This window comes from Cupressus sempervirens, chromosome 3, assembly GCF_028749045.1.
Source record: "Cupressus sempervirens isolate cs-2001-9-10 chromosome 3, ASM2874904v1, whole genome shotgun sequence".
NCBI lineage: Eukaryota > Viridiplantae > Streptophyta > Pinopsida > Cupressales > Cupressaceae > Cupressus > Cupressus sempervirens.
The window spans coordinates 287,182,917-287,197,149 of NC_143120.1; the positions used below are offsets into that span (position 1 = coordinate 287,182,917).

Sequence of the window (14,233 nt, forward strand, 5' to 3'; positions counted from 1 at the left end):
TCGTTATTGTCTGCTATTGTTAAATCCAACTTAATAGAAAACTTGGGTTCATGTACCTTCCCTACAGTTTATCTTGGTAATTGTATTGTTAGTATTTTATAGCCAGACCCTCATTCTTATAATCAGAGAGCATACCCTGTTCTGAAATGACATCTCAGCCATACCTTCATTCATATCAGAAACCCTGTTTTGAAATGACATCACAGACATACTGCATGGACCTTTGGTCCTTAAAGAGCCCACCAGGGATTTAACTCTTGCTGAGTGTAAGACTCCAACATCACAAATGGATGACATTGGGATTATGTCCCAGGCGAATTTGGCAGGATAGATACTCTGTAGTTTTGACTCTTAGCCGAGCAGGTTCAGCTGTGGGCTTGTGCTCCCGTATGATTTCATGGACCTGCATCAAAAAAAAGTTCAGAAACCTTATTTAAAAATGAAATCTCAGCCACTCCCTGCTCTCTCCCTTGGAGACAGTTACACACAGCAAGAATCTTTCATTGTGAATTAAAAAATGTTATTGTTGCAAGCAGCTTAGGACTAATATCTAGGACTAAGTTAGTGATGGCAAGGGACATCTTGAAACCACACAAGAATTGTTGTTGTTGCTTATTAGGGTTTTGTTTTGCTCTGTTGCTGATGCTCGAGATTAATTATCAATCTTACCAACCTTGATTTCACGTTCTTTTCATTTTGGGTTAGCAATGCTATTTTGAGACATGCTCCCTATGAATTGCACTGACTGTAAAATATGCAAACATGTCCCACAGAAGTTGCCCATATAAGAAATTGTGCTCATTCTCTTCAACCAAGAACAATGTCTAATGGTTTTCTACTCTGTGCAGTAGGATTTTGCACTTGACCTTGTAACTTTGGCCATAGGCTATATAAGTCATTCCCCACAGTGAGGCTTGAAACTTGCTAAAACTACCCATGCATCATGCCATTCAAATGATTTTCAATATTGAACTTCTCATGTGCTCTTCGGCCCTCTTTGCTTGTCTTCTAGATAACCTGCCTAGAAGTATTTGTCCAGATTAGCATTTGAAAATATATTCCTCAGAATTCCTTTCTATAAAGATGTTCATGAAATTGGCGAATCTATCTCATGTCTAATGTTAAACATTGAATTGAAATAAGAACCCACCCTTACCTATGCCAATCATGAAACAGCAAACTGGAACAACCAAGCCTTGAAGGCTTCTCAAGAAAAGTTGGAAGAGACTAGAATTTCTGGACAAGAATCCTACAGCACTAGTATTGTTGGACCCCAAGAGAAAGTGCACAACCTGTTTTTACTAGAGTTGTATTTCTTAAGTTGTTATCCCCAAAGCAGGATTTTCTCTTCAGATGGGCATTAATCTCATGTTTCAACTTTTGTACTAATGCATTTCAACTTCCACATTTCATTATGTTTAGGATACCCAAATCAAAATGCCAATTTCCACTCTCTCTCTCTATACAGTTTGTTCCACAAGCTCTTTCTTGTAATCCTTAAAACTGATGGTAACAATGTAAGAAAATTTAATTTTCCAGTAGCCACACAAGATTGTCATTTTGATCAAAAGAAGAATGTAAGCCATATCAGAACTTATCACATGCCTTGTGTACTGACAAAGTCTACAATCTTAAATTACATGGTACTCTTTACATTCTTAAATTACGTGGTATTGAAGACATTTTCTTGATGGACAAGAAATTCTAAGATGCTGAACCTTCAAAGAGTGTCAGTTAAAATTTTCATAACTTGGAACTATACAAAAAGTGTGACACATTACATCTACGCAAACCATTATTTATCAAATGTTGGTAGATATGACGAATAAGAACCATTCACACTTTACTAGGGTGAAATTAATAATGCATTTGTAATGACATTGTTACTAATCTTCTTGTTGCTTGCAGAGATCTCTTTTGCAACATTATATAGCCCAACAAAATATGGCACAAAGGCTGAAAAGTGTAGTTTCTGTTCAGTTTAGGTAATGCTTCTGCATAACTAAGATGCCAAGTAAATAATGCCAATCAGATTTAAACAAACCAATAACCACGAACTTTATGTCAAATCATATTAAAATAAATCAACAACCGCAAACTTTGTGTCAAATCATATTAAGATAGACCTATAATTCACAATGTTCTGCCAACTACATTTTATACTTCTGAAGTTGGAAAAACAAGCTCAAAGTAAAATTTGAACTTCCAATGGTATATTCTGCATTGTATGCTAATAAGTGCCTTTTGAGAAATATATAAAACATGCAACTAGTCAAATTCAAATAGAATTTACAGAAATTGATTCTGTGATATGCAGAGCCAAATATGTAAGTATTTACTTACAATCTGCAAGTGAATGTGAGGCTATAACAAATTAAATCAGCTTTACAAGTATAGTTATACTACCATTTATAATCCAATCCTATTAATAGCTGGTGACTAACAACAATAAGGTTTATTGATAAGACTGAATACTATATAAATTATACATTTGAATTTAGACCTACTTTGTCTGGACTTAATGCCAGATTTACATTAATTTTGTATGATAATTGGAGGATTATCTTTGTAATGGATTTCACATAGAAATTTGAAATTTTATGGTCCATGAATCATGCCAGTTGCAGAAGTTCTGATTACAGGACTTTCCTGTATGTACAGATGATCCGGGCATTCAGCTTGGAATTAAGGTCGAGTGCCAATCACCGAGTTATATTTCTCTTCCTGCTTCTTGTTTCTCTGGAACTCTTGAAACCTATGAGCTCATTAATTCTGAGACCTTTAGGAGTCACGAGTCTCATTGCTTGTCTTAGTTTCTAACAAATAAAAAAAGATCGTAATCAATGTTCAGCCTTCATATTGCTTGTAGGCATTGAACCTGCAAATACAAATTCAATTTGTAAGGAAAGAAGAAAAACTCACTCCTTGAAGCCTACATAAAGTTCTAAACGTACCACTGGTTCCTTGGGATTTGAAGGGAGTTTGAATATTTTGTGTAAATCCCATTTGTACAATGCTTTGCAGCTCATCATCCCATACATTTGATAGCTGCACATGTTTTATAGTTTGCATCCACAAGTTCAAAATTAGCAAGACAAGAAACTTATGTTTCCTATTAAAGCCAAACATGCATTTTTCACAAGGGCAGAGAGGAAAACAAAAAGCGGATGAATACATTATTCATTAGGGCTAAAAACTTCTATTTCCTACTAATACCAAACATGCATTCTTCACAAGGGTGGAGAGGAATACAAAAAGAAGGTGAATACATTTTTCACTAGTGCAACAAACTTCTATTTCCTACTAAAACCAAACAAGCATTCTTCACAAGGTCAGAGAGGAGAACAAAAGGAAGGTGAACACATTATTCAGTAGTGCAAAAAACATCTATTTCCTACTAAAACCAAACATGCATTCTTCACAAGGGCAGACAGGAGAACAAAAAGTCAATACATAATTCATTAGTGCAACAATAGTGCATCTTTCATTAGTTACCTGAGCAATAGCATCTCCATAACCATCAACGCATGCTAATTGAGCATTCATTGTTCTTCTAATTGCTTCTGCTTGGTTTAGGATACCATGTCCTTCTGTTGCAACTTGGAGAAGCCCCTGTTGGGGTTGATGAAGCTGGGGATACGAGGCATTAGGTTCCGGGGCACACAGCATGCTTGGTAAGGAGCCTCGCAGCTGAAGCATTTATGAGAAAACAACCCACTCAGCTATGAGCTTTACACAGAACTAGACATACCACAAAATGGATGACAGCACAATACTTGTTTTGCTTGTTGCTCTCACTTTACAAACAATTGATAGAACTAGCTAGCGTATCTTATTAGGATCAAACAATATCACTCAAACAACTAGGAATTCACAAACAAAAAATAAACAATCATGGGCATCGAGTGACAGAGCACTCCCATACTGAATGCCAGGTCAAAGATTTATCTAGAGATTTGTTTCTGTGCACATGGACCTCTGATATTCTTATAAAGCGGCAATGCTTACATCTTTAGTAAGAAGTGCTTCTATATTGAAGTCCAAACGAGGGTTAACAGCTGCAAGCTTCATTGACAAAAACTGCAACCAATAAAAACCAAGCCAACTCAGATTGATGCACAAATGTAGCATTGAGAGATTGAACAAATATTACAGTCTTCATGAAATACATTATAATCTCTTACCTCAACTTGTCGTTGAAGTGACTGAACATAATTTATTATCTCATCAAGCATCACTGCTTTTCCAGTTACCTGCAAAGTCAGAACTCTTTCAAACATGTTGCATGATGAGCCTGCATTGCAAATCGGAGAGTAAAATACGTGAAAATTGCAATCAAACAACTGGAAGATAGGCAACACCTTACTACATCCAGGAACAAGATCCTGCAGAAACTTCATGCGTTCGCTAATCTTTTCCCGTCTCACCTGCCACATACATGACTTCAGCTTTATCTGAACAAACTTATTGTCATAATGACTCAAATGTGCAATAATCACAATCTTTCATCCTTACAAGCTCTTTACAAAACTTACTCTCTCTGCAAGACTGTGACTATTAGTTGCTTGGCCTCGCCTTGCTCTGACATGAATGTAATCTTTATTGGGTGCATCTAAAGCGTTAATATTCACAGTAGAGCTCTGCTCTGCCTTGGATTTCACATCATCCTTCTCCAACAAACCTTCTGAAGCTATGTAATGGGCTTCTACATTCTGTCAGGAAACATATGCCACTGTCAGAAAACATTATTAGTTCAGAAGATCACCGCATTTTTTTTCTACAAGTTGTTTATTTCCACTGGATGGGCTTCAAAAAAACGACTATCCAGAAGCTATTTCAGTGTATAAGGTTCATTAGGAATTAATTTTCAGTACACAAGAATTATTTCAAGGGATAAAATCAATGGACTATTTTTTCCGATTGACCAGACTCTTTTCTTACCAATTTTGAAAATAGATTTGTGGTTCACAAAAATATTAGTTTGCTGTCTATATTATCTATGTTACTACACTCAGCAAAACGAACAAGTATCAATGTTTGGTTTGTGCATTTCTTATAAAACTTTAACATGTGACACAGAAATGGTCAGGAACTCGGGACAATGTATGCAAGGTCGACATGGCCAGGGTTTTAGCATTTCTTTGGTATAGATAGAGAAAGGCGTCAAGATATAAAGTCACTCACCTTTGAGTCGAATGGCATTACTTATCATTATTTGTTTTCTTTGAATCTGACCACCATGGAAGTGATTGTGTATGTTACTTTAGGATATCGAAAGATGAATTATTATCCAAAATATACCCTAATTATAAAAGCAAAATCCCATTACTTAACTTCTACCACAGTCCCATGATTCAGAATTCGATATAACTTTCCATTGAACAACTTGAGATCAAAACCCTTTGAAATACATTTTCATCTTATGCATTCACAATGCACAAGAGTATTATATAGGGTGAGATTTTCCATGTGAGTCTGCTGTTCAACAACTTTCTAGTTTGTTAATGCTAAATTAGATGATTTCTTCAGATAAACAAATAAAGATCAAACTAAAATTACCTAACCAATTTAATCTTATGCCAATCAAACAAATACAACACTACCTTTGTCTCCATTCCAGCTTCAGACAGACACAATTCCTTTGCCTTATCCTTTGGCAATTGTTGTATTTGCTTGCGTTTCTTTCCAGAAGCTTCGCCTGTAATCTGTTCAGAACTGGAAGAATCCTCTCTAGCAGTACTAGCTTCAGCATCATCAGAATCATTGCCTCCTGGCGTGGAAGACCTTGATAGCCTTCCAGCTTTTCTTGGAGTGCAAACGTCTTCCTTCGACGGAGAAACATTAGCCTTGATCAGTTCAGCCATATTTGCAGGTCTGGGGATCTTGGGAATGGTTGAATTATCAACCCCAGATCTGGGGAAGACAGCTTCACTGAGATTGAAAGAGGCGCCACTAGCACCAGCCCCTCCAAAGCAAGAGAATCTTGCTGCCCTTTCCGCAAACCCATTATCGCAAGCTAACTGAGCGATGCCCGCCGTTGATGTTAATATCCCGGAAGCGTTCCAACCCCCTGAAGATCTAAACGGCAAAGCAGAAGAAGACCCACTTGATCTACCAATAACTACACCATCACCAACCATGCTACCGCCAGTATCAATGGCATTGTTTGGAATAGATGAAGAACACACTAACGTGTTTGAATTGAGAGGCATACTACTACTATTAGTCTCCCAGCCACTAAAATACGAAGCATTGGGAACAGGGGACTTCACATTTTGCAATGAAGATGTTTTAGTTGTGGGTACAGTGTTTTTCATCATAACAGAGTTTGTCTGAAAGTTCACTTTCAGACTAGCACTCGAATTTCTTCTATCAAATACCGCATTCTTGTCTTCTTGGTCATTGGAGGCCATGAGGCCCTAACTTCATAAACTACAACTTTTAGGTCACCTAACTCTAAGAGACTGAGTAACCAGAGCAAAAACAAGTAAAACTTTTATCGTCAATCAATCAATCAATCAACACTGAGTGAGATACCTAAAAATTTGCTAGTTACTCCAACGGTACTACCTAGTCCAGAAATACAGCAATAACAGAAGCATATTTCATAAATGGCCCCCATTGAAATGACCCAGTTTCTGCATCCAGCTAAACTACTTTAAGAAAACAACAATGAAGGAAAAAACAAAGGTGGTCCTTGGTTAGATTCTTTTGGAGAGCGAGCACCTTTTTTAATGGGAAATACTGAAGAAATTGCAGGTGATGTTCCCTTCCACCATTACACAGGAACAGAACTGAAAGCAACAGAGGCCTTCACAGTTAAATGACTCTGCCCAAAAACTAGTGTACCTATGTCTGTCACATGGTCAAATGTATTTACTTAGCTGGTCTTTTCTGGGTTTCTGAGCTCCCCAAACAGCCTTCTCCTCCATTCAATACACCAAACTTGTTTTTTTATCTTCTTTTAATCTTCCCTCCTTTTGTTTTGGTCATGGGAGTGGGTGTAGCTGTTGGGTATTGATTCTACCTTGGCCTTTACTTACTCCACCCAAGAATTACATCATGTCTAGATATCATGGTGATTTTTGTTGTCAATATAATATGGACCTTTGTTTGTCGTGTCAGTATGATCGTAAACATTGGTTTATGTATAACTTCTGTATATTTCCAGATTTTGTTTTCTTTTCAAGAATTAATATTGGTAGAATGCAAATCAAACCTAGTACCTTTTGCCAAATCCTCCTTATAAAGTAAATGCAGTAGTTGAATATACTAAATAGATTTTAGTGTGTATGGCTTGTGGGAGGATTATATGACCATACACACCTGTCAATCTATTGAATGCATAGGTTCTCATGATTAATGTTGATGAGATGCAAAACAATATTCAAGGAGCTTGTTGCCATAAATTATGGCTTGGGTTTATGGTTTAATTTCTTTATATGTTTAAGTGTTGTGTTCAGGTTTTCTTGTTTTGGTTATAATTTCTATTTAGATTGCGAGTACCTTTTTAAGTGTTTGTATATTTTAGTTGGGGTTTTAGTCATGGTTAAAGCTATATTTTCTATAATTAAAGTTGTATATACGAACAAAAATGATTTATTTGGAGAGATTTTTGACGAGATAATTTCTTGAAATCTAATTTTATCAAATTGCTCAGATTTCTATAATTCATTTCATTATTGCATATACATTTCTGATTTTTTATTTGTAAATGTTTTTTCATCAGCATTTCGAATCACACTTTGTGATCCACCATAACATAAAGAGGGATTTAACTTCGAATCTCTACATCTTTTGAGATAGGTTATAGATTTCTGGTTTTTGATTGTGTATATGCTTTTTCATCAACGTTTTGGATTACACTCCATGATCCATCATCATGAATAAAGAGGGAATTAACTTTAAATCTCAACCTATCTCAAAAGATGTAGAGATTCAAAGTTAATTCCCTCTTTATTCCTGATGATGGATCATAAAGTGTGATTTGAAACGTTAATGAAAAAACATATACCCAATCAAAAACCAGAAATCTATATGCAATAATCTAATTTTGTATTAACAAAATATATTATCTAACTTATTTATAATTAATAAGAAAGCTCTAGTTGTATTATATTATGTTAGGACTCCTCGTTGCTACGATAATTTTTGTAATGAATTATCCCACCTCTTTATTCTTTTATTTGCCATGAACTCAAAAAATTATTTATGGTTGAGCTCCATAAATGAGTGTATAAGGTGGTGGACCTCACATCAAAGCTCAAGAAACCTACCAATATTCAAGAAATTGATTTACAATTCACACCACAAGTCACTTATATTAACCATCCTAATATTTATTTTAGATGTAAAGCTCTTGCTATAAAATTGGGGATTTATTGGTTATGCCTCGGTCACTCATCAAGTATGTCCGCATTTTCAAAATCTAAAGGAATTTGAAGTGACTTTGAAATGATTTGATTATTGGCACATTAGTGCACACCTATTAAAAATTGTTGTGACACAAAAATTAGGAGGGTGATGGTGTATGTATATTAAACCCCTAGTTTTATATGTACATTAGGAAAAGTGAAAGAGGGACCATAAAGCATAACCCTCCAAAGGACCTAATCTAGATTAGCACTACCCGAAGTGGATACAAGGAATGCCAATGTTGAATCAAAGTCCTTTTCCAAGTTGTATACTTAAAGAATCTCTTTATATATGATGTTATTCCCCTTTAATATTTTTTTATTAATCGATTTAATTAAGTGTTTATGTAGTGCTAGAAGGTCAACCAACTGAATTACAAGTAATGTATAATACATATGATAGGTAAACACAAAAGAATCAAATCTAATACATCAAAGTAAGTGTTATGAAATGACAAATGAAGAATCAAACTCAATTTAAAGGCCAATACAAGGGGCCAATTCAAATCTAAAAATTGCCTATCAAATTATGACATAAGCTAGAACAAAGTTGGATCCAAGACCCCAAAATTGAGATCTGTTGATCCTAAAAATTTGGAAGCCTTTGGTAAAAGACAACTTGGAGGGTCTAGGTTGACTTGGGTTGAGGACAAGGGCAACATCAGCCTATTGTGCACCAAAAACCTAAAATCTAAAAGTCTAATAAAAGCTTGAAATTGTAGTGCCTGCCCCTAGTTTACATTTTTGCTATCATTGCCAAACTCTTTTAGGTTAGTTTTATTTTTGATGATTAGTAGCATTATTTTGGAATTTTTAGATACTGTTTCAAATTTAGTTGATATATGATGAGATTAATTTGATACTCTATACTTCATGTATGCATGATGATTATTACAGTGTTTTTCAGTTATTGATGATGTTTAGTTAGATGGATTTTCATATGTGTTTTCTTATGGATACTTACCCCATACTACATGGTATGGTGTCCATGTTTGTTTTCTTTATGTATGGTGTTTCTGATGTGGTTAAGGAAGGGAGCCGTAGTCACTTGCCAATTGAGATCTACATGATGCACCACTTCCTGTCATTGCCTATTTAGCTTAGTATATATTGCATTTGTACATTCGTGGATTTTATGTAGGTTGCAGGTATTGGGTATCGACTTTCCTGAATTGCCAAGATGAGTGTACCCTATCGCATTATCTCGATGGTAAGAGAGAGGAGATAAATTCTTAAGTCCAAATCCTAAACCCTTAAGCCATTTGTCCTAATTGATAATTAGGACAAGTATTTGAGTCGTGTACCCTCTAAATCCATCAGATGATGTTAATTTGTGATTATAACCCTTTAGTTTGATTTTGTATGTGTGATTTTCTATGATGGGTTTATGTATTTTATTTTATGAGTCTTTGGTGAATTTTCTATCAATTAAGTCTAATTAAACGATTAAATTAATGATTTAATTTAATGGAAAATTATTATGATATTTTAATATTTAATTAATTGAAAAATTAATTAATTGAAAAATTAATTAAATAAAAATAATTAAATTTGAAGATAAAAAGTCATAAGTATAAATTTGGAACATGATGATATTTATTTAATTTAATAATAATATATTTAGAATTCATTTTTAAACAAATGCTAAATAATATTATTATTTAAGTTAATAAATAGTTATCAAATTTAATGTTCGAAAATAAATTTAGAAGTGGAAAAGAAATTAATTTATTAAAATTTCATGATCGCATGATGCGTGCATGAGATTAAATTTAATAAAGTAATTTAAAAGAATCAAGTGAAAATTAAATAAAGTAATTTAATTAATTAATGAATGTGCATGGAAAAGATAAAAGAATGATAAATAAAAGTTAATAATGAGTTAAGGGTTGTGAGCAAGGAGTTCTCTAGGGTGAACGCACAATTAATGCCCCAATTTTTGGGAGAGAACTCCATATTACAACTTGGGGGTTCATTTTTGAAGGACCGTGAATTTTGGAGAGGGAAGAAATTTTTGAAAAGGAGAAGGTTCTGGAAGGAGGAATTTTCTTTACAGTTTTCTAGGACGTAGCGATTAGCATCAGTGTCCAAGTAGACACTTGTGATTTTTGCATATCATAATTCGCTCTTTTCTTTCCTGTCTTCATCGTCTCTATTAAATGGTTGTCTGGATAATTCTATGATGAATATATCATATTAAGAGTTCCTGGTACTTTCGTAAATTCTTTTGTACATGGAATGTTCTTAATTGATCAATAAAATCTTTTGTCAATAGAATTAAAATTGAGAATTAAACAAGGAAAGAGTTTTGCTTTGAAATTAAAAAAATTCATGGAAAAATTTGACTAGTTGGTCGTATTTTCCCTATTAGATTACTGTTGGAAGTTTTATTAAAAAAATTATTTAAAAAAATGTTTGTGAAATTTTTTTATTTATTTTTAAATATTAAAAAAATATAATAAAAAAATAATTATTGAGCGAGAGGGTGGATTAACCCCACCCCCCACCCTTGCTTGCTACGGCAGTCGTGCAACTATTGTCGCAGACTGCAGCAACAATAGCACCTGCCACTACGGTCATAGGCTTGCAGTAGTAGGCACACTAGTCGTGTCTCCCTTTTAAGGGAATGGCCGCCAGCCTTAAACCAAATTTAAATAAAGTTTTTTTAAAAAGTTTCAAAATTTTGTTTTAAATTTATATGTGATTCAATGTCTTGGGATCCTTAAGAAATGTAACCTGTTATGTATGCTACCAAACTTAGTAAAACTTTAGGTTATTTCTTATGGATCCCTTGGTGGGCCATTACAAAAACCCTAATTCCAAAATCCATCCATTGTGCCAAAAGCATGTAGATCTGCTCCTACATGCAAGAAAAATGTTTTTTTTTTGGGGCCATGGAGACTTGCCTTGGTCAAGTCCCCATTTAGAAATAAACCTTTAAATGAGAAAGCATGTAAAAGTAAGACAAGTGTAAAGATTCACCTCACTTCTCAAATATATGTGGATGGATTTGTGTCTTCTATGCATAAAGATGTATACATTCTTGTCAGTAGATGAAAGATGTAGAATGTAGGATGTATTCACAAATGAAATAGATCAAAAAGTGCAAAATCATATATCTATGGATGTAAGTATTCTCTCGAATGCTTGTGCAAGGTTGACCAATGAAGATCTCCTTCCTTGATAAACAACTACACTATCTCCTATGAATAAAGAACCTAGATCTTGAGAAGGAAATGTGTGATTGATGACATGAAATGAGGGCCTCCAATGAATCTAGGCTTGTTAGAATTAAATGCCTTGAAAGTACCTTCAAATTGTGCTTACAAATGATGACTTATATGCTTGGAAGTATGGATTGATTGAATAATAATGAATATCTAGCATTTGTAATGGATTAGTAGATTACATGTAGAATGAATTGTACACATAATAATGAATGGTCAAATGAAGGGAAAAGGCCCCTTTTATAGTCATTTAAGAATCAATATTGAAGGGCCTATTATACTAGGCAAGAAACAAAATTGAAAACCCTAAAATAGGTCTAGAACCCCATGCCAAATAAGTTAGGTTAATATTGACTTCAACCTCAAACTAAGAGACCTACTACATTGGCATGCTCTTCAAGATCTTAGGGATGGAGAAAAAATGTTAGAAAACTCATAGAAGATAGCAAGTTGTGTCGAAAACTACAATTGGAACAATTGTTATGTTGTCATTGATGTCAAACCTTATTAGTAAGACAACTTTCTATTTGATTTGAGTTCCATATCTAGATGATTGATGAAGAGGATTTGAGAAGTTGGTCATAACAAAAGTACCTAGAGGAAAGGTTGAGTCATGAGAGGAAACTATAATGGGCACTTGATTAGTTAGATTTTGACAAGATAAAGTGATTGTTTAAATCATGCTACAAGTGAAGAAGAAAATTGTACTGAAGCCTTGAAGAAGTGATCAAATATTGACCAAATACATAGGCTTGACTGAGCAATAGAGTAGAAGATTAAGGAACTTGAAGTTTATGTCGAGTGATGCTAGTGTCAATTGAGGTCAAGTATGGATCAAGTAGTAGTGTTGACCAAGCATTAATATTGATCAAGCATTGGTATATGTGTCAAATAGAATGTTAGTAGCAACCAAGTAACCCAGTGATGACTGAGCATCAGAGCACAGTATTGGCTGAGGGACAACATTTTGATAGTTTATGAGAAAATCATTATTTTTAGCCGATAGAGTTTATTAGTTGGGATATGTAAAGTGTGTGAAAGATAAGGATGGATGACCTAGAACATTTAAATCAAGAAAAACCATGTTTATGCTTTTCTATGCAAGGATTCAAGGAGAAGTTTGGAGAAGTTTCTAGAATAGAAAAGAGGAAACAAAATGTTGGAAGGATTCGATGAATCTAGCCAAACCCTAGGATCTACGATGATGTTTAAGCAACAAAAGATCATAATTAACTATTTAAGGAGGTACATAGGCTAATATAGTGTGGTTGGAGTAGTTTTTGATGCTATTGATTGGAAAACTTAACTAGGAGGCTGAGAAGAGTTGAGAAGAGGTGAAGTGTAATTGCTTGAAGGGCTTCCAAGCAAATCAGAGATAAAGATGACAATGAAGGCCAATTAATGGATTAACATTGGAGTTGAACTTTGATCTATATTTCCAAAGTGAGTTGTATTTTTTAGATCAAAACCTATTGTTACTTTCTAACCATTTTATCAGAATTGAAATCCTTTAATCAAGGTTAACCTAACAATCATATGTAAATCCTTTAATCAAGGTGACATTCTAATTTAATTTTCTAAAGTCCTCCAACAAGGTCGCTCCTAATAGGATGATTAAATGATTTAACAAGGTCACATTTAACAGTGTGTTTTGCAAACTTTAATAGGGTTCACTCTTAACAGAGCTTACTTTAGAAGAGTAAAAAGATTAGTGACACATTACTTGTGGTTTTTCCCAAATTGGGTTTTCACATTAAATCCTATTGTCAAACTTGTGTAGATGTTATATGTGATGTTCTACTACTAATGTTTACATTCTACAAGTATGTTATAGTTAGGGTAGTGGACTACTAGTTGATGTTATTGATAATCTGCTATAGAAGCCAAGCTAATGGATGTTAAGATCTAAAGTAGTTTAAGTGTTTGTTTGTTCAATTGTTACATCTAGACCTTGGATAATTGATTCACTCTCCCCCCTCTTAGTTATTCTAAATATTCTAACAATTGGTATCAGAGTACTGGTGCTTGTAGAGAAAAGTTTAAAGGTGCTTGAAGATAAAGATCAAGATGTACAAAAAGGAGGTGCCAAGGTTGAATAGAGAGAACTTCCTTGCATTAATTTTTTTAATGAGGCTACATCTAATAGGAATTGGAGATGGTGCACATTTTGTAGATAAATGTGGAGATAACAGTTCTTCCTCTCACAACTCAGCAATTGAAAGAGAATCAAGAACACAACCATGTTAGAGTAATTAGATATTTTTTAATTAACTCTAATTTGCTTAAGCTAAACTTCAGTCATCGAATAAATAATTCTTTTATTAATTATTATGATGCAACCTAGGTTAGACCTTTTTAGGGTTTCAATCTCTTTTATAAGGATGATCTCTCTTTGTAATTAACCAATTCATTTTTTATAATAGCAATTTCTCTTTTTTGCTCATCAAGAATGTCTAGTCTATGAATTTAGCAATTCCAACCTCCATAGCTTTTTTCTTCTCTCTTTTGTGATAGGTGTTTGCATGTAGGTGATTCTTGGGAGCTGTGGGGTTGATCTTTCATCAACTTCAACATGGTATTGGAGCTTAATAT

General features: G+C 34.2%; 1 protein-coding gene across 6 annotated transcripts; it reads right to left on the minus strand.

The window, feature by feature from the left end:
* Positions 1-2,223: 2,223 nt before the first annotated feature.
* LOC149566082 (transcription factor bHLH62-like) lies at positions 2,224-7,482 on the minus strand. 6 transcript variants are annotated; one of them, XM_089819523.1, is made up of 8 exons: positions 5,604-7,482; positions 4,536-4,712; positions 4,362-4,427; positions 4,185-4,253; positions 4,009-4,080; positions 3,496-3,690; positions 2,955-3,048; positions 2,224-2,816 (listed from the first exon to the last, which is right to left on the minus strand). In XM_089819523.1, exons 1-8 carry the CDS (start codon positions 6,411-6,413, stop codon positions 2,782-2,784), a joined length of 1,518 nt encoding a protein of 505 aa, XP_089675649.1. In that variant the 5' UTR covers positions 6,414-7,482; the 3' UTR covers positions 2,224-2,781. The 6 variants fall into 6 exon arrangements, with proteins under 6 accessions (XP_089675649.1, XP_089675648.1, XP_089675646.1 ...); XM_089819522.1 differs by having other exon boundaries at positions 2,224-2,878; XM_089819520.1 differs by having other exon boundaries at positions 2,923-3,048.
* Positions 7,483-14,233: the final 6,751 nt, after the last annotated feature.